This window comes from Procambarus clarkii, chromosome 80, assembly GCF_040958095.1.
Source record: "Procambarus clarkii isolate CNS0578487 chromosome 80, FALCON_Pclarkii_2.0, whole genome shotgun sequence".
In the NCBI taxonomy this organism is placed as follows: Eukaryota; Metazoa; Arthropoda; class Malacostraca; order Decapoda; family Cambaridae; genus Procambarus; species Procambarus clarkii.
The window spans coordinates 16,426,421-16,453,920 of NC_091229.1; the positions used below are offsets into that span (position 1 = coordinate 16,426,421).

A 27,500-nucleotide genomic window follows, 5' to 3' on the forward strand; every position below is an offset into this window, starting at 1 on the left:
TATTTATACACAATATGCTAATATATTATAATATTAATTTATACTTGAGAAAATTCCCGTTTTGAATGAACAGCATGTTAAAATTTATGAATGCGTCTGTGGGGTCGACCGCTGGATGTAATGGACTTAAGTCGAGGATGGGTTGCTGTAAATGCTTCACCCACGTACAGTACTACAAATAATCGCCAAAAGAACCTAAACACCTAACCTAATCAGTGCCTAAATATGTACAATATGGTAATATAAAATAGTATTAATTTATATATGATAAAAGTCCTGATTTGAATGAACAGCATGTTAAAATTCATTCATGCATTTTTGGGGTCAACCGCTGGATGGAATGAACTTGGTCTGAGGACAGGATGCAGACAGCCAACTTGACACTAATAAGCAAGTACTGATATGCAAATGTACACACACACACACACACACACACACACACAAAATACCAAAACAGAGATGCAGACATAGGAAACAAGGTTGGTTCAGCAGAAATTGCGAGAAGGCCAGAGATCAAAAGTCACAAGTCTGAAATCATTATAGGAAGAGGCCAAACCCCCAAACATACCAGCGATACAAAGATGCGAGAAACAACTACACGTCAGTAAGGAGAGAGGCAGAGAGGAACTTTGAGAACGGTGTAGCAGACAATGTAAATCAGATCTAGGCCTTTTCTATAAATTCATTAAAAGCAAGCTGCAGGTAAAGGATAACATTCAGAGGTTGAAAATGGGGGACACATACACGGAAAATGAAAAGGAAATGTGTGAAACATTAAACGAAAAGTTCCAAAGTGTGTTTGAACAAAATGAGATCTTCAGGGAACCAGACACAATAAGAATTCCAGAGAACAACATAGAGCATATAAAGGTGTCTAGAGACGAAGTGAAACAAATGCTCTTGGAGCTAAGTAAGAACAAAGCAGTTGGCCCAAATGGAGTTTCACCATGTGTTCTGAGAGAATGTGCACCTGAGCTCAGCATTCAACTTCAACTTATTTTTCAGGCATCCCTGTTTACAGGAGTTGTAGCTGATGTGTGGAAAAAGGCTAACATTGTTCCAATCTACAAAAGTGGCAGCAGGGAAGACCCCCTCAATTATAGACCTGTATCGTTGACAAGTGTAATAGTCAAAATATTGGAAAAAATAATTAAAACTAAATGGGTAGAACACCTGAAGAAAAACGATATAATATCAGACAGACAGTATGGTTTTCGATCTTGAAGATCTGTGTAACGAATTTACACAGTTTCTATGATCGAGCCACAGAGATTTTACAGGAAAGAGATGGTTGGGTTGACTGCATCTATCTGGACTTAAAGGCTTTTGACAGAGTTCCACATAAGAAGTTGTTCTGGAAACTGGAACATATTGGAGGGGTGACAGGTAAGCTTCTAAGATGGATGAAAAATTTCCTAACTGACAGAAAAATGAGAGCCGTAATCAGAAGCAATGTATCGGATTGGAGGAATGTCACAAGCGGAGTACCACAGGGTTCAGTTCTTGCACGGGTAATGTTTATTGTCTACTTAAACGATCTACCAGTTGGAATACAGAACTATATGAACATGTTTGCTGATGCTAAGATAATAGGGAAGATAAGAAACCTAGATGATTGTCATGCCCTTCAAGAAGATCTGGACAAAATAAGTATATGGAGCACCACTTGGCAAATGGAATTTTATGTGAATAAATGCCATATTATGGAATGTGGAATTGGAGAACATAGACCACACACAACCTATATATTATGTGAGAAATCTTTAAAGAATTCTGATAAAGAAAGAGATCTAGGGTGGTTCTAGATAGAAAACTATCACCTGAGGACCACATAAAGAATATTGTGCGAGGAGTCTATGCCACGTTTTCTAACTACAGAATTGCTTTTAAATACATAGATGGCGAAATACTAAAGAAATTGTTCACAACTTTTGTAAGACCAAAGCTGGAATATGCAGTGGTTGTATGGGGCCCATATCTTAAGAAACACATCAACAAACTGGAAAAGGTGCAAAGACATGCCACTAAGTGGCTCCCAGAACTGAAGGTCAAGCGCTACAAGGAGAGGTTAGAGGCATTAAATATGCCAAAACTAGAAGATAGAAGGAAAAGAGGCGATATGATCTCTACATACAAAATAGTAACAGGAATTTATAAAATCGATAGGGAAGAATTCCTGAGACCTGGAACTTCAGAACAAGAGGTCATAGAATTAAACTAACTAAATAAAGCAGCCGAAGAAATATAAAAAAATTCCCTTTCGCAAACAGAGTGGTAGACGGTTGGAAACAGTTAGGTGAGCAGGTGGTGGAGGCCAAAACCGTCAGTACTTTCAAAACTTTATATGACAAAGGGTACTGGGAAGACGGGACACCACGAACGTAGCTCTCATCCTGTAACTACACTTAGGTAGTTACACACACAGCTGAGTGGACAGCGATTGGGGGTCGTAGTCCTAATGGCCCGGGTTCGATTCCCAGCAGACGCGAAAACAAATGGGCAGTTTCTTTCACCCTGATGCCCCATTTCACCCAGCAGTAAATAGGAACCTAGGAGTTAGACAGCTGCTATGGGCGACTTCCTGCAGATGTCGTCACCTAGCTGTGCTTACAATGGTTGAGCTTTGGCTCTACATTTGAAACTGTGTATGGAGTCAGCCTCCACCACATCACTGCCTAATGCATTCCATTTGTTAATTACCCCGACACTGAATTTGTTTTATAATATCTTTGTGGCTCATTTGGGTACTAAGTTTCCACCTGTGTCCCCTTGTTCGTGTTCCACCCGTGCTAAATAGTTTGTCTTTGTCTACCCCTGTCAATTCCCCTGAGAATTTTGAAAATGGTAAATATGTCTCTTTTTACTCGTTTGTCTTCCAGGGACGTTAGGTTTAACTCCGGTAGCCTTTCCTCATAACTCATACCTATCAGTTCTGGGACTAGTTTGGTAGCATACCTCTGACTCTTCTCTGTCTTGTGTTAACTAGGTATGGACTCCAGGCTGGAGCTGCATACTCCAGGAATGGTCTGACATAAGTGGTATACAGGGTCCTGATCGATTCCTTACACAAGTTTCTAAAGGCAGTTCTTTGTTGGCCAATCTAGCATATGCCACTGATGATATCCTTTTAATGTGGGCTTCTGGGGACAGGTTCGGTGTGATATAAGCCCCCAGATCTTTCTATTTGACTCTTGCAGGATTTCACCTCCCAGATAGTACCGTGTATTCAGCCTCCTGCTCCCTTCGTCTAATTTCATTACTTTGCACTTTCTTGAGTTATCTTTAGTAGCCATTTTCTAGACCATTCCTCCAGTTTGTCCAGGTCATCCTGTAGTCTCTGTCTATCATCATCGGTCTTGATTCTTCTCATAATTTTTGCATCATCAGCAAGAATTGAGAGAAATGATTCTATACCCTCTGGAACATCGTTTACATATACTAGAAACAGGATGAGTCCAAGTTTAGATTTTGTAAAGACCTGGGTAAAAAATACGGTTCGGTAACAGGGTTGTCGATTTGTGGAACCAATTACTGCATAACGTAATAGAAGTAGGATATCCCTCCTGACTGTTTCAAGTGTAAGTTAGACATATATATGAATGAGATTGGGTGGTTATAAATAGGAGCTGCCTCGTATGGGCCAATAGACCTTCTGCAGTTACTTTTATTCTTATGTTCTAAGTGCATGTGTGTGTGTGTTTGAGAGAAATATATGTAGTAGATATAACAGAGGAAAACTAGATTGGTTAGAAAGACGGGATCCAAGAGCTAATAGCTCGATTCTGCAGCCAAAAAGTAAATACACATGCATACAGTAATAAGGCACTATATATAGTCGTGTATTTTCCTTCGTCGCGTTGCCCGAAACGCTATGCGTGTTAGTGGCTATGCAAGAATGTAAAAAACATCAATGTTATGTGCTTTCCCAAACCCAATGTACCGTCTTGTAAATACATAAATAAATACATAATCGTACCCTGTTGTCTGTGTGGTAGAGGAAGCGCCAGACAATGACGAGGAGGTTGCCGGAGAGGGCAAGGGAGCCGAGCACCCACACACACACCCTCAACACAGTGTTGGTCATCAGGTCCTCACACGAGCTGAACTCGTCCGGTTGCGGCCGGCAGTGGTGCACGTGTCGGGCCAGACAACAGAAGCGGAATTCGTCAGTCCACCTGGAGAGGATGACCAAAACGTAATTTATTTACCTGATTTTACCTGAGGACCACCATCTCGTTAGTGGTCTCGACGAGGACAGCAGGTCCCTATCAGTAGGTCTCTTATCTGTCCTGATGATTTTTCCTGCTGGATTTTGAATTGAAGCAATGTTTTGGCATTTCCCGCTTCAGGGGGCCATAACTTAGGATACTAAAAGTTGTTCAACTGCAATCAAATTTTATTGACTTGTTATATGTAAGAAGGGCTCCAATTGGTCCAAGTTTCAGTATCACGGCCTAAATAGAAAGGGATGAAAAAAATACGTAATATTCAACGATTTTTCAACATTTTCAAAATGACTCTACAAGCACAAGTGTCAACTAAAATCATTTTTATGACACTCAGCTATCACATTAGCATATAATAAAGGATTTTACTTAGGATTATTATCACAAATGTATTTAGTGCAATAATACAAATTTTCAAAGTTTCCCCAAAAATTAGGCAACAAAATGATGTTTATAAATATTTATAAATCAATAAATGGACTTAGAAATAAAGTGGGAAGACAATTTGTAGAGGCATAAACTCTACATATAAGGTGCAAGTTTTACGTAAATTGATTAATAAATGAAAGAATAGAGTTACCTTGTAGTTGTAAATTACTTTCTTAAACAAAATATGGTTAAAGTTCGACCACCTGTGGCTAAGGTTGACATCGACCGATTTCTTTCAAAATTGGCATCCTTACAGATAGGCATGCGTTCAGTAAGGTGTGCAAGTTCCATGAAAATCGCCCGATAACAAAAGAAAAAAATAATTATATTTGCCAGCACTTTTATATTTACATTTATTTATGATGTAATTTCAAAATATAACACTAAAACATACTGACCTAACATAATTGGTCCGAAATATGGGTCCTCAAGGTAGGACCTGCCCCATAGTCGGGTGGTTATAGGAGCTAACCACCTAATAGGCACCTGCCCCATAGTCGGGGTCAGCTTCCTCAGGAGCCTTTCTCGGCTTGGTGGTGCGTCTCGTTGGGTCCTGCATCAACTTATCCTTCATGTTGAAGTACCAATCAGTCATGTCATTCTGTGGCAGACTAAGGAGGTTGGTCAGAGATCCCATCATATACCCGGCGTTGTGGTTGATGGCTGTCACTGCCATGCTGAAGTCAACCACTACACGACCAACAAATCTGTCTTTGGGGGCGAGTTTCCAAACTCAGTGGTGTAGAGACCCATTTAAGATTCTGAGTCGTCCCCTTCGGACACTGAGTCATGTTTTCCTCCGATACAAGATTGTGGTAGATCTTTAAAACTTTAGCCATGTGCTTACTCGGTAGCTGGAAATGTACAAGCATCTTGTGTGATCGTGGGGTCTTTTCATTTGCAATGTCTTGTTGGTAGAAACACCAAGGGTCTTTGCCTTTAGGGCAGTGCACTGGCTTTTCATCAGTGGACGCTGCAGAGAACAGTCTGGACAGACAGGCATCCCTCATTCGTTTCCAGTCGGTGTTGATGTTGTCCCTGATGGCTTTGGTGAAGTAACCTGCCAACTTCACAATGGTATTGTCAGTTTGTTTTCCTTTTCCTTTGACCGGTGACATTCGTCTGGTCTTCCCTTTTGACTCCTTCACTTCGACAGCTGATTTTGATTCAGTCTGATTCAGCAAGTCTCTTGCTGAAGTGATTTATACACTCAGCATTTTCCACCTTTACTTCTCCATATGGTCCAGCACCATTGTTCATTCCACAAACTTTATTGTATGCCGAAGAGTCACCATCACCCACGAAGGTCGTATACCTGAGACAGGTGTCTTGAGATCGACCCCACATCAACACCGCAGCATCCGCTTCCATATTTTTGACAGTGCCATCGTAGTTCTTATCACAATCTGGTAAATGTTTGGCCATCTCATTGTCAAACTCGGCCTGGGTTATTTTCCCAGTTTGTTTACGGCACTTCAACACTTGGCACCACTTGCAGTTTTTGCAGGAAGTATTGTGGTCCACAACCATCCCTGTGAATATTTCTACAACAAAAGCAGTGCCAATTTGTGAGTGATGGCCCCTTGTATGCCAAGATCCATCATAGGACACATCAGTGCCAAGGAAGCCATCAATAGGGTGTCTATCTAAATGTTTTCTGTAATAGTCGACTATGATACCGCGAGTGTTTTCTTGCGCATGCACCCATCTCATATTAGCAGCATCTCTTATCATCTTCTGGTACGTGGTATACAACTCCTGTAACACTAATTTCATTATATTGATATGGGCCGCTCCAAGCAACAGCCTGGTGGACCAAACTCTCACAAATCAAGCCTGGCCTCGGGCCGGGCTTGGGGAGTAGAAGAACTCCCAGAACCCCATCAACCAGGTATCAACCAGATAACACATACTCTTGTAAAATACATATCCTTGACCATTAAACATGTTGCTGTACACTAATGATATCAAATTCTCATGATTTACCATCAATGGACGTGAAACTGAAATATTACAATAACTACAGCTTCTTGTCACTTCCACATCATGTTGCACAATCGTAACTGTATGACGTTGTGGAACATTTGAGCAATACTCGCATATATAATCATCATCGAGGTACTTTACACGCCTCTTATCTCTCACCATTAGCACTGACTCACCTGGATTTATATTAGATTTCGTTTCTTCCAACTCACTTTCACTGTCATTTGTTTCTTGTCTAAATAATTTCAATCGTTTGCTGGCCCTGCTCTGAGTACCTTAACGCTTTGTGGAAATGCTGGAAGTTGCCAAAATGTCATGTGAGGTGCTGGACACTGCTACATCAACAGGAGTAGGTGGCACTGTCGTGGCAGCTCCAGAGGCGAGGAGGCAGTCTCGGAGAGTAGTGTGTGGTGAGGGTGGGGGAGAGTAGTGTGTGTGGTGAGGGTGAGGGGGGAGAGTAGTGTGTGGTGAGGGTGAGGGGGGAGAGAGTAGTGTGTGTGGTGAGGGTGGGGGGGGGGGAGTAGTGTGTGGTGAGGGTGAGGGGGGAGAGTAGTGTGTGGTGGGGGTGAGGGGGGAGAGTAGTGTGTGGTGAGGGTGAGGGGGGAGAGAGTAGTGTGTGGTGAGGGTGAGGGGGGAGAGTAGTGTGTGGTGAGGGTGAGGGGGGAGAGAGTAGTGTGTGGTGAGGGTGGGGGGGGGGGAGTAGTGTGTGATGAGGGAGGCGCCACGCTCCTCACAACGACTTACGATCCCCGCCATTCTTCGTGGGGGTCGTATTCCCGGGAACATAGGATTAAGAACTTGCCCGAAACGCTACGCGTACTAGTGGCTGTTCAAGAATGTAACAACTCTTGTATATACAAATACATAAACAAATACATTTAAAGTTAGCTAACATTTTTAAGCAGTTGTCTCAACTAGTATCCTCCAAATTGTTCAGTATATTAAAAGTTTTGATGAGATCAGCTCTGTTATAGATATAATAATAATTCATTATGTCGGGGGACAGGAAGCCAGAGTGTATTCATACATATTAGGCTTATATATAGAGTACACTTGAGGGGATGCGCAGTGACTTAATATCTCACATATTCAAAGATTTAAGTAAGTGTGTGACGCTCTATTACACTCTCATCTATCCTTATCTCAACTACGGTATTTGTGCTTGGGGTTCTACTACCCAAAATTATCTACGTCCTCTAATTACTCAACACAAAGCTGCTATTAGGACAATATCTAACTCAGGCCCCAGACAGCACTCGGTACCCTTAAATCTTTGAATATGTTAGATATTAAGGCACTGCACATTCTCTCAAGTGCACTCTATATATTTAAAACTCTGAACTGTAATATCAATCCTGACCTCAAACGCTTCCTAGAAGGTTGCAACAGAACCCCTTGGCATCACACCAGAAACAAATACCTATTTGATATTCCAAGAGTGCGCATTAACCAAACTAGAAATGCTCTACAAATCAAGGGAGCCAGAATGTGGAATGACCTTCCTAATCATGTCAAAGGCTGTATCTCTCTCAACCAGTTTAAGAGAAAAACTAAATACTACCAAATAAACTCCCTGTAACCTACCTTACCCTCTAAATATCAACCCATGTCTTGCTAGTTTGAAACAATATTGTTTGCTGACCAGCTTGTATAATTGCTGATTTTTGCCATGTTTTCCCCCCTTTTTTGTATTCATTTTGTCAACACAATTTATACTTTAATCTTAATTAGTATTAAGTTTTAGTCTAAGTGTTTGTTTCCCCACACCTTGCCCGAAACGCTGTGCGTATTAGTGGCTTTAGGTATTGTATGTACTACCTCTATCCATAAATCCAACATTATGTTTGTAACTAAACTTCTATGTGTGTACTTCTACGTGAATAAACATTTGAATATTGAATTTTGATATCGAGTCCCTCCCCCTCCCCCCTCCCATGGTCGAATTACTGACCCCACCCAGGCTACAACCCTACAACAAGCTGAATAACTCCTGGGTACCTACAATTAGGTGAACAGAGGCATTAGGCAATATGAATAATGCCCAACAATTTTTTCCCGCCTGGGATTTGAAACCTGACAAGGTGGACTGGTGTTCATGAAGTGAAGAAATCACTATAGCGGGAGGCAGAGGCAGCGTATAAAAGTGTAAACGGGGAGATTCAATAATGTGTTCACGAGTAAGGACAGTTGGAGGTAGACGAGAACCAGAGTTAATGGATAAAGAGTGCAAACTCAGCTCATTTCTGACCAGCACTGGATCTGCTTCAGCAGAACCACGGAGGTGAAGGACAGGTGCTATGTCTGGAAACTAATTTACCGGTATTCTTACATATTTTCTTCCAGACTTTACGGAGAGGGGAAAGAATACATGTGGAGACGAAGAATTTACGGTAAAGTAAAAAAAGCGAAAAGGATATCGAGGCCTTACAAAGATATCTACATGAACACAAATGGTCAGAAGACTGGCAAATGCATTTTAAAATCGATAAATGCAAGACCTTACATGTGTGGCATAACAATACACGGCACAACTACCAAATTAATAACATTGCCTTGCAGCAGATTGATGAAGAAAAGGACCTTGGAGTCAGAATCCATCATTCACTTTCATCAGCCCCTCAAGTGGGATCGGTAGTAATAAAAAAAAGCTAACCAAACCCCCTAGGAATAATCAAATGTACCTTTGACTTTAAGGGAAAGAAGGTATTTGTTCAATTGTATAAGTCTCTGGTGCGCCTCCACCTCGATTATTGCATCCAGGCATGGAAACCATCTTCAGAAAGACAGCTTCATTGGAGAAGGTTCAACACCGGGCAACAAAAATCATTCCAGAATAAAGTTAAATCTCATACGAGGACACGGTGAAGGCCACAGAGATGACAACACTGCAAACCAGACGTGGTTTGCCAGAGGGGGTACGTTGTACCAGAGGGGTACGTCGTACCAGAGGGGTACGTTGTACCAGAGGGGTACGTCGTACCAGAGGGGTACGTTGTACCAGAGGGGTACGTCGTACCAGAGGGGTACGTTGTACCAGAGGGGTACGTCGTACCAGAGGGGTACGTTGTACCAGAGGGGTACGTCGTACCAGAGGGGTACGTTGTACCAGAGGGGTACGTCGTACCAGAGGGGTACGTTGTACCAGAGGGGTACGTCGTACCAGAGGGGTACGTTGTACCAGAGGGGTACGTCGTACCAGAGGGGTACGTTGTACCAGAGGGGTACGTCGTACCAGAGGGGTACGTTGTACCAGAGGGGTACGTCGTACCAGAGGGGTACGTTGTACCAGAGGGGTACGTCGTACCAGAGGGGTACGTGGTACCAGAGGGGTACGTCGTACCATTGGGGTACGTCGTATCAGAGGGTACCTGGTTGTTAAACGATTTGACAGGTTGTATTTCAGGGAAAATTAAGATTAAGGACTTTCCCGAAACGCTAGGCGTGCTAGTGGCTTTACAAGAATCTCTCCTGGTGACAAAGTAGTTATCACTGAGGAGTTGGACGCCGACCTGCCTAGGAAGTGGCTGGGGAATGGAGAGAATCAGTAAAAAGAGCCAGAGACACAACAGGGTCTGGGCCCACCGTAGCTGGACCAATGGACCCGGAACTTTCATAACAGTCTGACTTGGGCACCTGGTCGCCCACTCCGCCAGTCTGAGAAGGGATGCACTGAGAAGATATAATACAAATAATCATAAATTGGATTGTCACTGCCCAGCATCTCCACCCACCGGAGTCCAACACGAGGAGGCATAATTATAAGCGCAAGGGCAATTTTATAGGCATAAGCAACACAGGGGGGTCCTACTTATGCCTAGAAAGAGTACAGAACCCAACTCCACTCCATTCAGTCGGGTTCAGTCGGGTTCGTCGGGTTCGTTCTCCACTCACAATCGGGTATTTTGGGTTCGAATCCTGGGCGGGACATGCACATGGTTGGGCACACTTCCCATCACCTAATCGGAGTTCCTTCCGGGTCATCTTCGTATTCAGAGAAGTTGATTTGTGTAGTGAATATTGGGTCGAGGTGTTCCTCCTTCAGGAAGGCGATGTCCACATAGTTTTCTAGCGTGTTGGCATGCACAATCTTGCGGAGGGGGAACTTGCTTCGGTTCAGCCCGGCGAAGATCCTGTTGCACTCTATAGCCAGAAGTTTTCTTGTGATGGGGTTGCCTTGGAAGTGGCTGGCCGAAGGTGGGATGAAGAAACCGTGACAGGGTATACTGTCGCCAATGTCGTCAGGTGTTGGTTGGACGTATGTTGTTTCCAATTCGTTGATGTTGATTGGTTCTATTGTAGTTGGTGGTGTAACAGTCTGGGCAGCCTCCGTTTTCTGTTTTTTTCCATTTCTGTTTTTTCCCTGACAGATCTGTATATTTCCTTCGTGCTCCAGTGGAAGATGTTGAGTGTTCCATTGGTTGTTGGGCTGACTGGTCTGGGGTGGCGGTGGACTGGGTGGAGGTTGATGCCTGGGTAACTGGTTTTGCTAACACTGGTGTTGGGTCCGCCTCTGGGGGTTGGGGGGGGGGGAAGCCGACATGGCTTCGGTTGCTGGTGTTGGGAGCTGATCTGTTTGGGTTGAAGCAGCGTTTTGAGGCTGAAATAGGTCCGCTGGGACCAACATCGTAGATAGGATGTTCTGGGCAAGCAGCATGTTTAGTACTCTCACGTATTTGCCCCTGCCATCTTCTCAGCTACACGTATCAGGGCAGGGATGAGGGTGGTGGCGGCCGAGGCTGCTGATTGGTTGAGTGGTGAGTTGGCTGGCTGGGCTACAGTCGCCTGTGTGCTGGATCCTCAGTGGTAGGTAGGGAGGGGGGGGGGCAGGTCTGGTGTGGACGTCTGTGTAGCAGAAGCAGAAGAGTTGGGTAGCACTGGGAACGACGTTGCCTGGATATTGAAGCTCACCGGCTGATTAGTTGTTGGGTTGGCAGTTACTGTTTTCTTAATTTCGTCGAGTCGTACTTGGCATTCCATGGAGACGGCGGTGTGTGCCATGGAGACGGCGGTGTGTGCCATGGAGACGGCGGTGTGTGCCATGGAGACGGCGGTGTGTGCCATGGAGACGGCGGTGTGTGCCATGGAGACGGCGGTGTGTGCCATGGAGACGGCGGTGTGTGCTCCTCATATATTGAGACAATTTGGTGGGTGACTGGCAGTTTTAAAAGTGGTGGTTTTGGGCGCAAATGCTGCACTTTGCCTCTGTTTGTGGGCAGTTCTTGGTGTCGTGGTCGTATTTGTAAGACTTATGTAAAATCTCTTGAATGTATGTACCTTACCTGAATAAACATTTTATTTTATTTTATTTTATTTTTACTTAATGCATTAGCGTATGATGCAGTAACGCTCCTTCTTGACTGTGTCAGGTGTGATGGATATATCCAAGCATCTGAAGCCATTTTCCACAGCTTGGGTCGCTGCCGCAGCTGTTGAAAAGGTGACCTTAAGGGTAGGTCGTGGGCTGTCTTCGTTCTCGGATACCTTGACTTTAACTGCAGTCAAAGCTGAGTTCCTTGAGATAATGTTAGCCAATAGGGTGTCGGGGTCCTAGGTGGTGATGTAGACACTGATGTGGCTGACTAAGATGATTCGGTCAGCCAAGTAGCGTCGGGTGGGTATGATGACGAGGCTGGAGTTGATATAGAGCGTCCTGGTGTTCTGGGGCAAACAGCTGCTCCAGAGCTGCCTCACTTGAGTAAAGGGATACGACGTCTTCGCCGTTGGCCTCGTCACGGATGTCCAATGGATGTGATAGGGATACCAACCCGGCAATGCCCTGTCTAACCAGGCGAGCCAGCTAAACGAGGCGATTGGTTCAGGTGGCCACACTGAGCCTCTCTGTTACCCCCTCCCCCCTCCCCCCCAGGGGCTGCAGCCGCCAGGTAGGCTCAACAACCAGATGCAAGAACAATGGGGAAGTATACGGTTCTCCATACATGACGAAAATACGGGTGGGCAAGCCACTTGGCGTACAAGGTAATTATGCGTATCCCAGCGGGCAGCAGAAGGGGGCAGAACGCCCCTACAACTACCCATGGGCAGCACCCAAGAGCCCCCCCCCCCCTCACCATGCCAAGCAACCACACTTGAGAGGGTATATATAGATCATAATAATTCATTGTGTCGGGGGACAGACAGTCAAGTTATACATACAGTATATGTTAGGCTTCTATCGAAGTCCCTGGTAGTAATTCATTATTTTTTTATGATATTTTCCATATCCAACATATTGGTGTATTCCGCTAAAACTGCAGCATATTAGGTGATCTGATGGGTTGATTGGCCTTACAACCCAGACACATTTTCTGAATTATAATAAATTGTTTTTTACCTTCTGAAATTTTCAGAACTGAGTCCAAAGGGAGCCGGTCAGCCGAGCGGACAGCACGCTGGACTTGTGATCCTGTGGTCCTGGGTTCGATCCCAGGCACCAGTGAGAAACAATGGGCAGAGTTTCTTTCACCCTATGCCCCTGTTACCTAGCAGTAAAATAGGTACCTGGGTGTTAATCAGCTGTCACGGGCTGCTTCATGGGAGTGGAGGCCTGGTCGAGGACCGGGCCGCGGGGACACTAAAAAAAAGCCCCGAAATCATATCAAGATAGCCTCAAGATAACCAATATTGTTTAATACAAATACGTTCCCAAGTGAGGTCTCTTTACTGCACTCCTTCCAGGAATTCCCTTATTTTGTCATAATCAACAACTAGTACATAGTGGTTAGAATTAGAATTTTGTTAGAATTTAGAGAATTAGAATTAGAATTAGAATTTTGTTAGAATTGTTAGAATTTTGTGGCTATATGTTCTCAACACAATTTATACTTTAATCTCAATTAGTATTAAGTTTTAGTCTTAGTGTTTTCCCTGCCCGAAACGCTTTGCGTCATAGTGGCTTTAGGCATTGTATGTACTAGCTTTATCTATAAATCCATCAATGCTTCGTATCTCACCTTGTATGTATGTACTTTACCTGAATAAACATTTGATTTGATAAACTCAACACTTTTTGTCCCGAGTAAAGATGAAGTTCAGTCAACTGGAAGGTTGACTGAACTTCAACTTGAACTGAACTCTCTTGATCATACATGCTTACATATCACATATGTAAGCATGTAAGTTGCATATGCTCACAAGTTGCATATGTAAGTTACATACGCTTACATATTACATATTACTATGTAATTCACATCAATGAGGTTCACCACTCTCTCTCTCCATGTCTTTCTTGTATACCATTTTATTTCAGCATGGTTGAAATCTCCAATAATTAATAGTGTTTATCCCATTTTCAGAGGTAATATTATTGCTGATCATGGAGCGTGTTGGTCACCAGCGGCTCATTCTCGTTATATTGCTCTTAAGGGGAGGCCTGACGGCTGAGTGGACAGCGCTCGGGATTCGTAGTCCTAAGGTTCCGGGTTCGATCCCCGGCGGAGGTGGAAACAAATAGGCAGAGTTTCTTTCACCCTGATGCTCCTGTTACCTAGCAGTAAATAGGTACCTGGGAGTTAGACAGCTGCTACGGGCTGCTTCTTTGGGGATGTGTAACAAAAAGGAGGCCTGGTCGAGGACCGGGCCACGGAGATGCGAAGCCCCGAAATCATCTCAAGATAACCTCAAGATAACCGTCCCTGAACCAATTGGTACTTGCCAGTGGTTAGTACATTACCACTATCACTCCAGTTCTCACCTGTTGTTACAGTTCCAGGCACAAAGGTTATCTTGAGATGATTTCGGGGCTTTAGTGTCCCCGCGGCCCGGTCCTCGACCAGGCCTTCACCCCCAGGAAGCAGCCCGTGACAGCTGACTAACTCCCAGGTACCTATTAACTGCTAGGTAACAGGGGCATAGAATGAAAGAAACTTTGCCCATTGTTTCTCGCCGGCGCCCGGAATCGAATCCGGGACCACAGGATCACGCGTACAGTGTTCTGTCCGCTCAGCCACCGGCTCCCATAAAGACTGGACAATCCACCTAAGTCTGTGATTCCCTCAACAAAGCTCTCACTCTTGACATTCAGCGCCACATCTCTATACCTCTCTTCCGGTCACCTGGGCTGTATGGGGTCTCGAACCCTTTATTTCCGGGTCTGGGTCTGTATGGGTCGCGCCAGATTCACGAAGCAGTTACGCAAGCACTTACGAACCTGTACATCTTTTCTCAATCTTTGGCGGCTTTGTTTACAATTATTAAACAGTTAATGAGCTCCGAAGCACCAGGAGGCTGTTTATAACAATAACAACAGTTGATTGGCAAGTTTTCATGCTTGTAAACTGTTTAATAAATGTAACCAAAGGTGTCAAAGATTGAGGAAAGATGTACAGGTTCGTAAGTGCTTGCGTAACTGCTTCGTGAATCTGGGGTTTATTTCCACAGAAGTGTGGATGACAATTTCTATACTTTTCTGTTCCCTACCTTATTATCTGACAGCCTCTGGCACACACTCGGCCTCTGTTACCAGATTTACTCTGATACTTTGTTTCTACCGCTGTTGTAATACCGAGACCGGTCTCATAGGCCTTTCCAGTGCCTTGGTATTCTTTGAGATACCATCAACATACCTGGGGCCAGATTCACGAAGCAGTTACGCAAGCACTTACCAACGTGTACACCTTTCCTCAATCTTTGACGGCTTTGGTTACATTTATTAAACAGTTTCCAAGCATGAAAACTTGCCAGTCAACTGTTGTTATTGTTATAAACAGCCTCCTGGTGCTTCGGAGCTCATTAACTGTTTAATAATTGGAAACAAAGCCGCCAAAGATTGAGGAAAGATGTACAGGTTCGTAGGTGCTTGTGTAACTGCTTCGTGAATCTGGCCCCAGACCTCCAGTTTCCGCTTTGTCCGCGCTGCTGGAGTCCCTGGTAGGGTGCAGGCAAGGGAGCAGTGCCAATTTTATAGGTTCCGGAACTCTGGTGGGCCTGACAAAAGCCTATCATTTCCTATCCTGTTTCTATATATATGTCACACGATTAAGTATTTCGTGTTTTTACTCACTAATTACTCACTGGCCGGGGAGGATTTACTGGGCGCAATTCCTTAACTGTAGCCTCTGTTTAACGCAACAGTAAAATGTGTACTTGGATGAAAAAACGATTCTTCGCGGCGGGGATCGTATTCCAGGGACCTAACCGAAACGCTACGCGTACTAGTGGCTCTACAAGAATGTAACAACTCTTGTATATATCTCAAAAAAAAAAAAAAAAAAAATTATCATAAGATATAATTATCAAACAAAGAACAAAATATCAATCATGTATTTATCAATTAAAGAAGTTAAAGCACTTAGTGCTCCCAAAATACAACCAGTGAGAAGTTTCACAATAGTTTCCACAAAGGGTCTGCCTCCAGGTGTGTGGGGGAGGACGGGGGTGGTGTGGTTGGAGGCAGGTGTTTGGGGGGACGGGGGGAGGTGTGGCTGGAAGCAGGTGTGTGGGGAGTGAGAGAGAGAGAGAGAGGGGGGGGGGGGGGTACCATATAAACTTACAGATAATGGAGGTTGGTGAGTCCAGAGAAGACTCGAGCACCGAGGCTGTCAACAGGATTTCCTCTTAGATCCCTGTGGAAGATAAACAGGTATTTAGTACACCAACAATACTCCTGAACAATGCTGTAATACACCAACAATACTCCTGAACAATGCTGTAATACACCAACAATACTCCTGAACAATGCTGTAATACACAAACAATACTCCTGAACAATGCTGTAATACACAAACAATACTCCTGAACAATGCTGTAATACACCAACAATACTCCTGAACAATGCTGTAATACACAAACAATACTCCTGAACAATGCTGTAATACACAAACAATACTCCTGAACAATGCTGTAATACACCAACAATACTCCTGAACAATGCTGTAATACACAAACAATACTCCTGAACAATGCTGTAATACACCAACAATACTGAATAATGCTGCAGTACACCAACAATACTCCTGAACAATGCTGCAGTACACCAACAATACTCCTGAACAATGCTGCAGTACACCAACAATACTCCTGAACAATGCTGCAGTACACCAACAATACTCCTGAACAATGCTGCAGTACACCAACAATACTCCTGAACAATGCTGTAATACACCAACAATACTCCTGAACAATGCTGTAATACACCAACAATACTCATGAACAATGCTGCAGTTCACCAACAATACTCCTGAACAATGCTGCAGTACACCAACAATACTCCTGAACAATGCTGCAGTACACCAACAATACTCCTGAACAATGCTGTAATACACCAACAATACTCCTGAACAATGCTGCAGTTCACCAACAATACTCCTGAACAATGCTGCAGTTCACCAACAATACTCCTGAACAATGCTGCAGTTCACCAACAATACTCCTGAACAATGCTGCAGTTCACCAACAATACTCCTGAACAATGCTGCAGTACACCAACAATACTCCTGAACAATGCTGCAGTACACCAACAATACTCCTGAACAATGCTGCAGTATACCAACAATACTCCTGAACAATGCTGCAGTTCACCAACAATACTCCTGAACAATGCTGCAGTTCACCAACAATACTCCTGAACAATGCTGCAGTTCACCAACAATACTCCTGAACAATGCTGCAGTACACCAACAATACTGAACAATGCTGCAGTACACCAACAATACTCCTGAACAATGCTGCAGTATACCAACAATACTCCTGAACAATGCTGCAGTACACCAACAATACTGAACAATGCTGCAGTACACCAACAATACTCCTGAACAATGCTGCAGTTCACCAACAATACTCCTGAACAATGCTGCAGTTCACCAACAATACTCCTGAACAATGCTGCAGTTCACCAACAATACTCCTGAACAATGCTGCAGTACACCAACAATACTCCTGAACAATGCTGCAGTACACCAACAATACTCCTGAACAATGCTGCAGTACACCAACAATACTCCTGAACAATGCTGCAGTTCACCAACAATACTCCTGAACAATGCTGCAGTTCACCAACAATACTCCTGAACAATGCTGCAGTTCACCAACAATACTCCTGAACAATGCTGCAGTACACCAACAATACTGAACAATGCTGCAGTACACCAACAATACTCCTGAACAATGCTGCAGTATACCAACAATACTCCTGAACAATGCTGCAGTACACCAACAATACTGAACAATGCTGCAGTACACCAACAATACTCCTGAACAATGCTGCAGTATACCAACAATACTCCTGAACAATGCTGCAGTATACCAACAATACTCCTGAACAATGCTGCAGTATACCAACAATACTCCTGAACAATGCTGCAGTTCACCAACAATACTCCTGAACAATGCTGCAGTTCACCAACAATACTCCTGAACAATGCTGCAGTACACCAACAATACTCCTGAACAATGCTGCAGTACACCAACAATACTCCTGAACAATGCTGCAGTATACCAACAATACTCCTGAACAATGCTGTAATACACCAACAATACTCATGAACAATGCTGTAGTACACCAACAATACTCCTGAACAATGCTGCAGTATACCAACAATACTCCTGAACAATGCTGCAGTTCACCAACAATACTCCTGAACAATGCTGCAGTACACCAACAATACTCCTGAACAATGCTGCAGTATACCAACAATACTTATGAACAATGCTGCAGTTCACCAACAATACTCCTGAACAATGCTGCAGCACACCAACAATACTCCTGAACAATGCTGCAGTATACCAACAATACTCCTGAACAATGCTGCAGTATACCAACAATACTCCTGAACAATGCTGCAGTATACCAACAATACTCCTGAACAATGCTGCAGTTCACCAACAATACTCCTGAACAATGCTGCAGTACACCAACAATACTCCTGAACAATGCTGCAGTATACCAACAATACTCCTGAACAATGCTGCAGTACACCAACAATACTGAACAATGCTGCAGTACACCAACAATACTCCTGAACAATGCTGCAGTATACCAACAATACTCCTGAACAATGCTGCAGTATACCAACAATACTCCTGAACAATGCTGCAGTACACCAACAATACTGAACAATGCTGCAATACACCAACAATACTCCTGAACAATGCTGCAGTATACCAACAATACTCCTGAACAATGCTGCAGTATACCAACAATACTCCTGAACAATGCTGCAGTACACCAACAATACTCCTGAACAATGCTGCAGTATACCAACAATACTCCTGAACAATGCTGCAGTACACCAACAATACTCCTGAACAATGCTGCAGTACACCAACAATACTCCTGAACAATGCTGCAGTATACCAACAATACTCCTGAACAATGCTGCAGTATACCAACAATACTCCTGAACAATGCTGCAGTACACCAACAATACTCCTGAACAATGCTGCAGTATACCAACAATACTCCTGAACAATGCTGCAGTTCACCAACAATACTCCTGAACAATGCTGCAGTACACCAACAATACTCCTGAACAATGCTGCAGTATACCAACAATACTCCTGAACAATGCTGCAGTTCACCAACAATACTCCTGAACAATGCTGCAGTACACCAACAATACTCCTGAACAATGCTGCAGTACACCAACAATACTCCTGAACAATGCTGCAGTATACCAACAATACTCCTGAACAATGCTGCAGTATACCAACAATACTCCTGAACAATGCTGCAGTACACCAACAATACTCCTGAACAATGCTGCAGTATACCAACAATACTCCTGAACAATGCTGCAGTTCACCAACAATACTCCTGAACAATGCTGCAGTACACCAACAGTACTCCTGAACAATGCTGCAGTACACCAACAATACTCCTGAACAATGCTGCAGTTCACCAACAATACTGAACAATGCTGCAGTACACCAACAATACTCCTGAACAATGCTGCAGTTCACCAACAATACCAACCAAGAGACTCAACTTCAGCACCCACATAGAACACATAACCAAGAAAGTCTCTACAACGGTTGGATACTCTCTTAAACCAGATATTATGCTCCTAACTCCGCTCTCCACTCACTATATTACGCGTTAATATATATCTTTCTTACTTATTGTATCTGTGCATGGGGCTCAACCACTGCAAGCTACTTCAAGCCCACCATTACCCAGCAAAAATCTGCTATCAGAACAATAACAAACTCTGCTTTCAGACAACACTCAGCCCCCCCTTGTTTAAATTCAGATTCAGATTCAGATGTTTATTCAGGTAAGGTATATACATACAAGTGATGTTACATTAATGGATTGATATATAGATAGAGCTAGTACATACAATGCCTAAAGCCACTATTACGCAATGCGTTTCGGGCAAGTCCATAAACATAAACTCACTCCACACATTCTCTTGTACCATCTACATTTACAAAGCCCTGTTCTTAAGTGAAAACCCTGCTCTGAAATTCTCCCTGGGCAGATGTAATAGGACCCATTATCACCACACCAGAAATAAATCTCTCTTGATATCCCCAGAGTCAAACTTAATCTGTGTAAACACTCTATGCACTAGAGGGACCTAGTCTATGGAACTCACTCCCTAACGAATTGAAAAGCTGTCCAACTTTTGCCTTATTCAAAAACAAAAAGTACCTAATTTCATCTTCATAGTTTCCTCCCTAGTGCTTTAAGCTCGCTCTGTATCTAGTGCTACTCAATCCCCCAATATATGTATCTAAGTCATATAACTTTACCATTGATATTATCTTATAAAAAATTATATTACTAAAAAATCGACTATTATTTTTTTATAAATGAGCAAACAAATAAAACAGATACCATTGTAGAATGGAATGCATCTGCCTAGACTACCAGAATACATTTGATACAGTTCCCAAAAGAAAGTAATAACAGATGGGGGAACAACCTGACGTAACTGAGTGTGGACCCCCATACCCATCCTGTGGGTAGCAGTGGACCCCCATACCCATCCTGTGTGTGGTAGTGGATCCCCATGCACATCCTGTGGGTGGTAGTGTACCCCCATACCCATCCTGTGGGTGGCAGTGTACCCCCATACCCATCCTGTGGGTGGCAGTGGACCCCCATACCCATCCTGTGTGTGGTAGTGGATCCCCATGCACATCCTGTGGGTGGTAGTGTACCCCCATACCCATCCTGTGGGTGGCAGTGTACCCCCATACCCATCCTGTGGGTGGCAGTGTACCCCCATACCCATCCTGTGGGTGGCAGTGGACCCCCATACCCATCCTGTGTGTGGTAGTGGATCCCCATGCACATCCTGTGGGTGGTAGTGTACCCCCATACCCATCCTGTGGGTGGCAGTGTACCCCCATACCCATCCTGTGGGTGGCAGTGTACCCCCATACCCATCCTGTGTGTGGTAGTGGATCCCCATGCACATCCTGTGGGTGGTAGTGGATCCCCATGCCCATCCTGTGGGTAGCAGTGGACCCCCATACCCATCCTGTGGGTAGCAGTGTACCCCCATACCCATCCAGTGGGTAGCAGTGTACCCCCATACCCATCCTGTGGGTGGCAGTGTACCCCCATACCCATCCTGTGGGTAGCAGTGTACCCCCATACCCATCCTGTGGGTGGCAGTGGACCCCCATACCCATCCTGTGGGTGGCAGTGTACCCCCATACCCATCCTGTGGGTGGTAGTGGACCCCCATACCCATCCTGTGGGTGGTAGTGGACCCCCATGTCAATCCTGTGGATGGTAGTGGATCCCCATGCCCATCCTGTGGGTGGTAGTGGATCCCCCATGCCCATCCTGTGGGTGGTAGTAGACCCCCCATACCCATCCTGTGGGTGGTAGTGGACTCCCATGCCCATCCTGTGGGTGGCAGTGGACCCCCATGTCAATCCTGTGGGTGGTAGTGGATCCCCATGCCCATCCTGTGGGTGGTAGTGGATCCCCATGCCCATCCTGTGGGTGGTAGTGGATCCCCCATGCCCATCCTGTGGGTGGTAGTAGACCCCCCATACCCATCCTGTGGGTGGTAGTGGACCCCCATGCCCATCCTGTGGGTGGCAGTGGACCCCCATGTCAATCCTGTGGGTGGTAGTGGATCCCCATGCCCATCCTGTGGGTGGTAGTGGATCCCCCATGCCCATCCTGTGGGTGGTAGTAGACCCCCCATACCCATCCTGTGGGTGGTAGTGGACCCCCCATGCCCATCCTGTGGGTGGTAGTGGACCCCCATGCCCATCCTGTGTGTGGTAGAGGACCCCCATGCCCATCCTGTGGGTGGTAGTAGACCCCCCATACCCATCCTGTGGGTGGTAGTGGACCCCCCATACTCATCCTGTGGGTGGCAGTGGACCCCCATGCCCATCCTGTGGGTGGCAGTGTACCCCCATACCCATCCTGTGTGTGGTAGTGGACCCCCATGCCCATCCTGTGAGTGACAGTGGACCCCATACCCATCCTGTGGGTGGCAGTGGACCCCCATACCCATCCTGTGTGTGGTAGTGAACCCCCCCATACCCATCCTGTGTGTGGTAGAGGACCCCCATGCCCATCCTGTGTGTGGTAGTGGACCCCCATGCCCATCCTGTGGGTGGCAGTGGACCCCCCATACCCATCCTGTGTGTGGCAGTGGACCCCCATACCCATCCTATGGGTGGCAGTGGACCCCCATACCCATCCTGTGTGTGGCAGTGGACCCCCATACCCATCCTGTGTGTGGCAGTGGACCCCCATACCCATCCTATGGGTGGTAGTGGACCCCCATGCCCATCCTGTGTGTGGTAGTGAACCCCCCATACCCATCCTGTGGGTGGCAGTGGACCCCCCCATACCCATCCTGTGTGTGGCAGTGGACCCCCATACCCAACCTATGGGTGGTAGTGAACCCCCCATACCCATCCTGTGTGTGGTAGTGAACCCCCCATACCCATCCTGTGTGTGGTAGAGGACCCCCATGCCCATCCTGTGTGTGGTAGTGGACCCCCATGCCCATCCTGTGGGTGGCAGTGGACCCCCCATACCCATCCTGTGAGTGGCAGAGAACCCCCATACCCATCCTATGGGTGGCAGTGGACCCCCATGCCCATCCTGTGAGTGGCAGAGAACCCCCATACCCATCCTATGGGTGGCAGTGGACCCCCATGCCCATCCTGTGGGTGGTAGTGGACCCCATGCCCATCCTGTGGGTGACAGTGGACCCCCATGCCCATCCTGTGGGTGGTAGTGGACTCCCATGCCCATCCTGTGGGTGGTAGTGGACCCCATGCCCATCCTGTGGGTGGCAGTGGACCCCCCATACCCATCCTGTGGGTGGTAGTGGACCCCCCATACCCATCCTGTGGGTAGTATAGTAGACCCCCATGCCCATCCTGTGGGTGGTAGTGGACCCCCATACCCATCCTGTGGGTGGTAGTGGACCCCCCTTAACCATCCTGTGGGTAGTATAGTAGACCCCCATGCCCATCCTGTGGGTGGTAGTGTACCCCCCATACCCATCCTGTGGGTGGTAGTGGACCCCCCATACCCATCCTGTGGGTGGTAGTGGACCCCCCCATGTCCATCCTGTGGGTGGCAGTGGACCCCCCATACCCATCCTGTGGGTAGTATAGTAGACCCCCATGCCCATCCTGTGGGTGGCAGAGGAACCCCATGATTATCCTGTGGGTGGTAGTGGACCCCCCCATGCCCATCCTGTGGGTGGCAGTGGACCCCCCATGCCCATCGTGTGTGTGGTAGTGGATCCCCCATGCCCATCCTGTGGGTAGTATAGTAGACCCCCATGCCCATCCTGTGGGTGGCAGAGGACCTCCATACCCATCCTTTGGGTGGTAGTGGACCCTATACCCATTCTGTGGGTGGCAGTGGACCCTATACCCGTCCTGTGGGTGGTAGTGGACCCCCCATGCCCATCCTGTGGGTGGTAGTGGACCCCATACCCATCCTGTGGGTGGTAGTGGACCCTATATCCGTCCTGTGGGTGGTAGTGGACCCCCCATGCCCATCCTGTGGGTGGTAGTGGACCCTATACCCATTCTGAGGGTGGCAGTGGACCCTATACCCGTCCTGTGGGTGGTAGTGGACCCCCCATGCCCATCCTGTGGGTGGCAGTGGACCCCATACCCATCCTGTGTGTGGCAGTGGACCCCATACCCATCCTGTGTGTGGCAGTGGACCCCCATACCAATCCTGTGGGTGGCAGTGGACCCCATGCCCATCCTGTGTGTGGCAGTGGACCCCATACCCATCCTGTGTGTGGCAGTGGACCCCATACCCATCCTGTGGGTGGCAGTGGACCCCATACCCATCCTGTGGGTGGCAGTGGACCCCATGCCCATCCTGTGTGTGGCAGTGGACCCCATACCCATCCTGTGGGTGGCAGTGGACCCCATACCCATCCTGTGGGTGGCAGTGGACCCCATGCCCATCCTGTGGGTGGCAGTGGACCCCCCATGCCCATCCTGTGGGTGGCAGTGGACCCCATGCCCATCCTGTGTGTGGCAGTGGACCCCATACCCATCCTGTGGGTGGCAGTGGACCCCATGCCCATCCTGTGTGTGGTAGTGGACCCCATGACCATCCTGTGGGTGGCAGTGGACCCCATGACCATCCTGTGGGTGGCAGTGGACCCCATACCCGTCCTGTGGGTGGCAGTGGAAAGGGTTACAGAGGCACATAATGAGCTCTGGAACTGAACCCCAAAATTCATTTAACTAAGCAAGTTACAATCTCAATACTCGAGTTACATATTAGAATATAGATCTCGACAAAGGGTTCAAGAATGACCACAAGTACAGGCGACGAGTCACAATAACGTGGCTAAAGTATGTTGACCAGACCACACACTAGAAGGTGAAGGGACGACGACGTTTCGGTCCGTCCTGGACCATTCTCAAGTCGATGGATTTGAGATCGACTGGAAAATAGTCCAGGACGGACCGAAACGTCGTCGTCCCTTCACCTGCTAGTGTGTGGTCTGGTCAACCACAAGTACAGTCTGTAAGGAAGGGGTGTCATGCACGGTGAGACGTTCCATTTTGCATGAAACACATTAACATTTCTTGAACAAACGAGGTGATTCTTAGATGCTGTCTGGAGGCAGGCAACAGCTGTGGCCGGCCCAATATTGCTCCGCTGTCAGAGATCTGCCACAGTTCACATCTGGGAACCTGTGAAGCCCAGTTGGTTCGCAAATTGGAATATTCAAGCTATCGCGCGCATCAATGGCTGTTACTAGTTTGTGAACGCGAGCGAGCGAGCGAGAGAACGCCAGCTTATTCCCCTTAATTATTCCAATAGTGTGGAATCCTTGGGCCATATTCACGAAGCAGTTACGCACGCACTTACGAACGTGTAAGTCTTTCGTCACTCTTTGACGGCTTTGGATACATTTATTAAACAGTTTACAAGCATGAAAACTTGCCAGTCAACTGTTGTTATTGTTATAAACAGCCTCCTGGTGCTTCGGAGCTCATTAACTGTTTAATAATTGTAAACAAAGCCGCCAAAGATTGAGAAAAGATGTACAGGTTCGTAAATGCTTGCGTAACTGCTTCGTGAATCTGGCCCTAGGCCTAGAAGGGCATAGCCAATACCTAACGCCTACAAATTCCTCTGATGTTAATGAGATAATCCTTTCCCTTAAAACAAAGTCTAGTGATCTCGCAGAGATACCAACTCTAATTTACAAAAAAGCCTCCAGAGTTTTAGCCCCTGCTATTGCATTGCTCTTCAACAAGTCACTTGAACTCCAAACCTTTTGAGATATTCTAAAAAAAAGCGAGAGTAACCCCCGTCCATAAATGTGGTGATCTCACTGATGTCAACAACTTCAGACCTACATCAATTCTGCCAAATTTGTCAAAAATATTTGAAAAACTAATCTACAAGCAGCTATACTCTTATCTAGCCAAACACAATATACTAAGCTCTTGTCAATATGGCTTCAGACCCAAAAAAAGCACTAACGATGCACTTATTTTTATGATTAACATGATACATGCAGCTCTTGATGAAAATGAGTTCCCTGTTGGGTTATTTGTGGACCTGCGTAAGGCTTTTGACACTGTTAACCACCAAAACCTTCTTCTTAAATTACATCATTATGGAGTCAGAGGTCACTCCCTGCAATACCTTCAGTCTTACCTTACTGACAGGCTCCAGTATGTTTCTGTGAATAGTTCCATTTCTCCCACCCTACCCATCAACATTGGTGTTCCTCAGGGCAGCATACTTGGCCCTCTCCTCTTTCTCATCTACATTAATGACCTTCCAAATGCCTCCCAACATCTCAAACCAATTCTATTTGCTGACGACACAACCTTCATGTACTCCAGTCCTGACCCCCTTGCTCTAAAGTGAATACTGATCTAAATAAAGTCCATCTCTGGCTAACTGCCAACAAACTCATCCTTAACATTGATAAAACTTTCTATATTTTGTTTGGCAATAAATCCTCAAATCAAATTAATCTAATCATAAACAATACCCAAATTAATAAGAAAGTAGATGGCGAATTCCTTGATGTTCTCATCGATAACAAGCTGAATTTCCAGGGACACATTCTAAATATATCAAAAAAAGTTTCTAAAACTGTTGGCATTCTTTCTAAGTTCAGATATTATGTACCTCGCCCTGCCCTGGTGATGCTCTATTACACTCCTTTATCCTTATCTCAACTACGGTATTTGTGCTTGGGGTTCTACTACCCAAAATCACTTATGTCCTCTAATTACTCAACACAAAGCTGCTATTAGAACAATATCTAACTCTGGCCCCAGACAACACTCGGTACCCTTACTCAAATCTCTGAATATGTTAGATATTAAGTCACTGCACATCCTCTCTTGTGTACTCTATATATTTAAAACTCTGAACAGCAATGTCAATCCTGACCTTAGAAGCTTCCTAGAAGGTTGTAACAGAACCCATGAGCACCACACCAGAAAAAAATACCTATTTGATATTCCAAGAGTGCGACTTAACCAAACTAGAAATGCTCTACAAATCAAGGGACCCAGAATGTGGAATGACCTTCCCAATCATGTCAAAGGCTGTACCTCTCTCAACCAGTTTAAGAGTAAAACCAAGTGCTACCTAATTAACTCCATGTAACCTACCTTACCCTCTAAATGTCAACCCATGTCTTGCTTTTTTAAACAATGCTGTTTGTTCTCCAACTTGTACAATTGCTGATTTATGCCATGTTCCCCTCCCCTTTTTTATTCCTTTTTTTAACACAATTTATACCTAATCCCAATTACTATTAAGTTTAAGTCTAAGTGTCCCCCCCCCCCTCCACACCTTGCTCGAAACGCTATGCGTATTAGTGGCTTTAGGTATTGTATGTACTAGCTCTATCTATAGATCCAACTTTATGTTTGTAAATCAACTATGTATCTACTTTTCCCGAATAAAGAATTTGAATTTGAATTTGAATAATGATGTGTTTTTATTTTGCCCTTGAGGGCTATAGTTTATTGGGCAGTGCCACTCATCCTGAGTGGACATAAGGCTATTGTGACAGTATTAGGCAGCGTCATTCATCCTGTGAGTGGACACACCGCCATAGTGACAGTATTGGGCAGCGCCACTCATCCTGTGAGTGGACACACCGCCATAGTGACAGTATTGGGCAGCGTCACTCATCCTGTGAGTGGACACACCGCCATAGTGACAGTATTGGGCAGCGTCATTCATCCTGTGAGTGGACACACCGCCATAGTGACAGTATTGGGCAGCGCCACTCATCCTGTGAGTGGACACACCGCCATAGTGACAGTATTGGGCAGCGCCACTCATCCTGTGAGTGGACACACCGCCATAGTGACAGTATTGGGCAGCGTCATTCATCCTGTGAGTGGACACACCGCCATAGTGACAGTATTGGGCAGCGTCATTCATCCTGTGAGTGGACACACCGCCATAGT

At 45.7% G+C, this 27,500-nt stretch overlaps 1 protein-coding gene across 1 annotated transcript in view; it reads right to left on the minus strand.

Moving 5' to 3' along the window:
• Window positions 1-27,500, minus strand: part of LOC123746243 (G-protein coupled receptor GRL101) — a 172,761-nt gene that overhangs the window by 29,766 nt on the left and 115,495 nt on the right. The window contains exons 12-13 of the mRNA XM_069315055.1: window positions 16,130-16,201; window positions 3,977-4,175 (exon numbers count right to left, since the gene is read on the minus strand). Of these exons, the coding sequence (XP_069171156.1) occupies window positions 3,977-4,175; window positions 16,130-16,201 (271 nt within the window). The remainder of the gene's footprint in view (window positions 1-3,976; window positions 4,176-16,129; window positions 16,202-27,500) is intronic.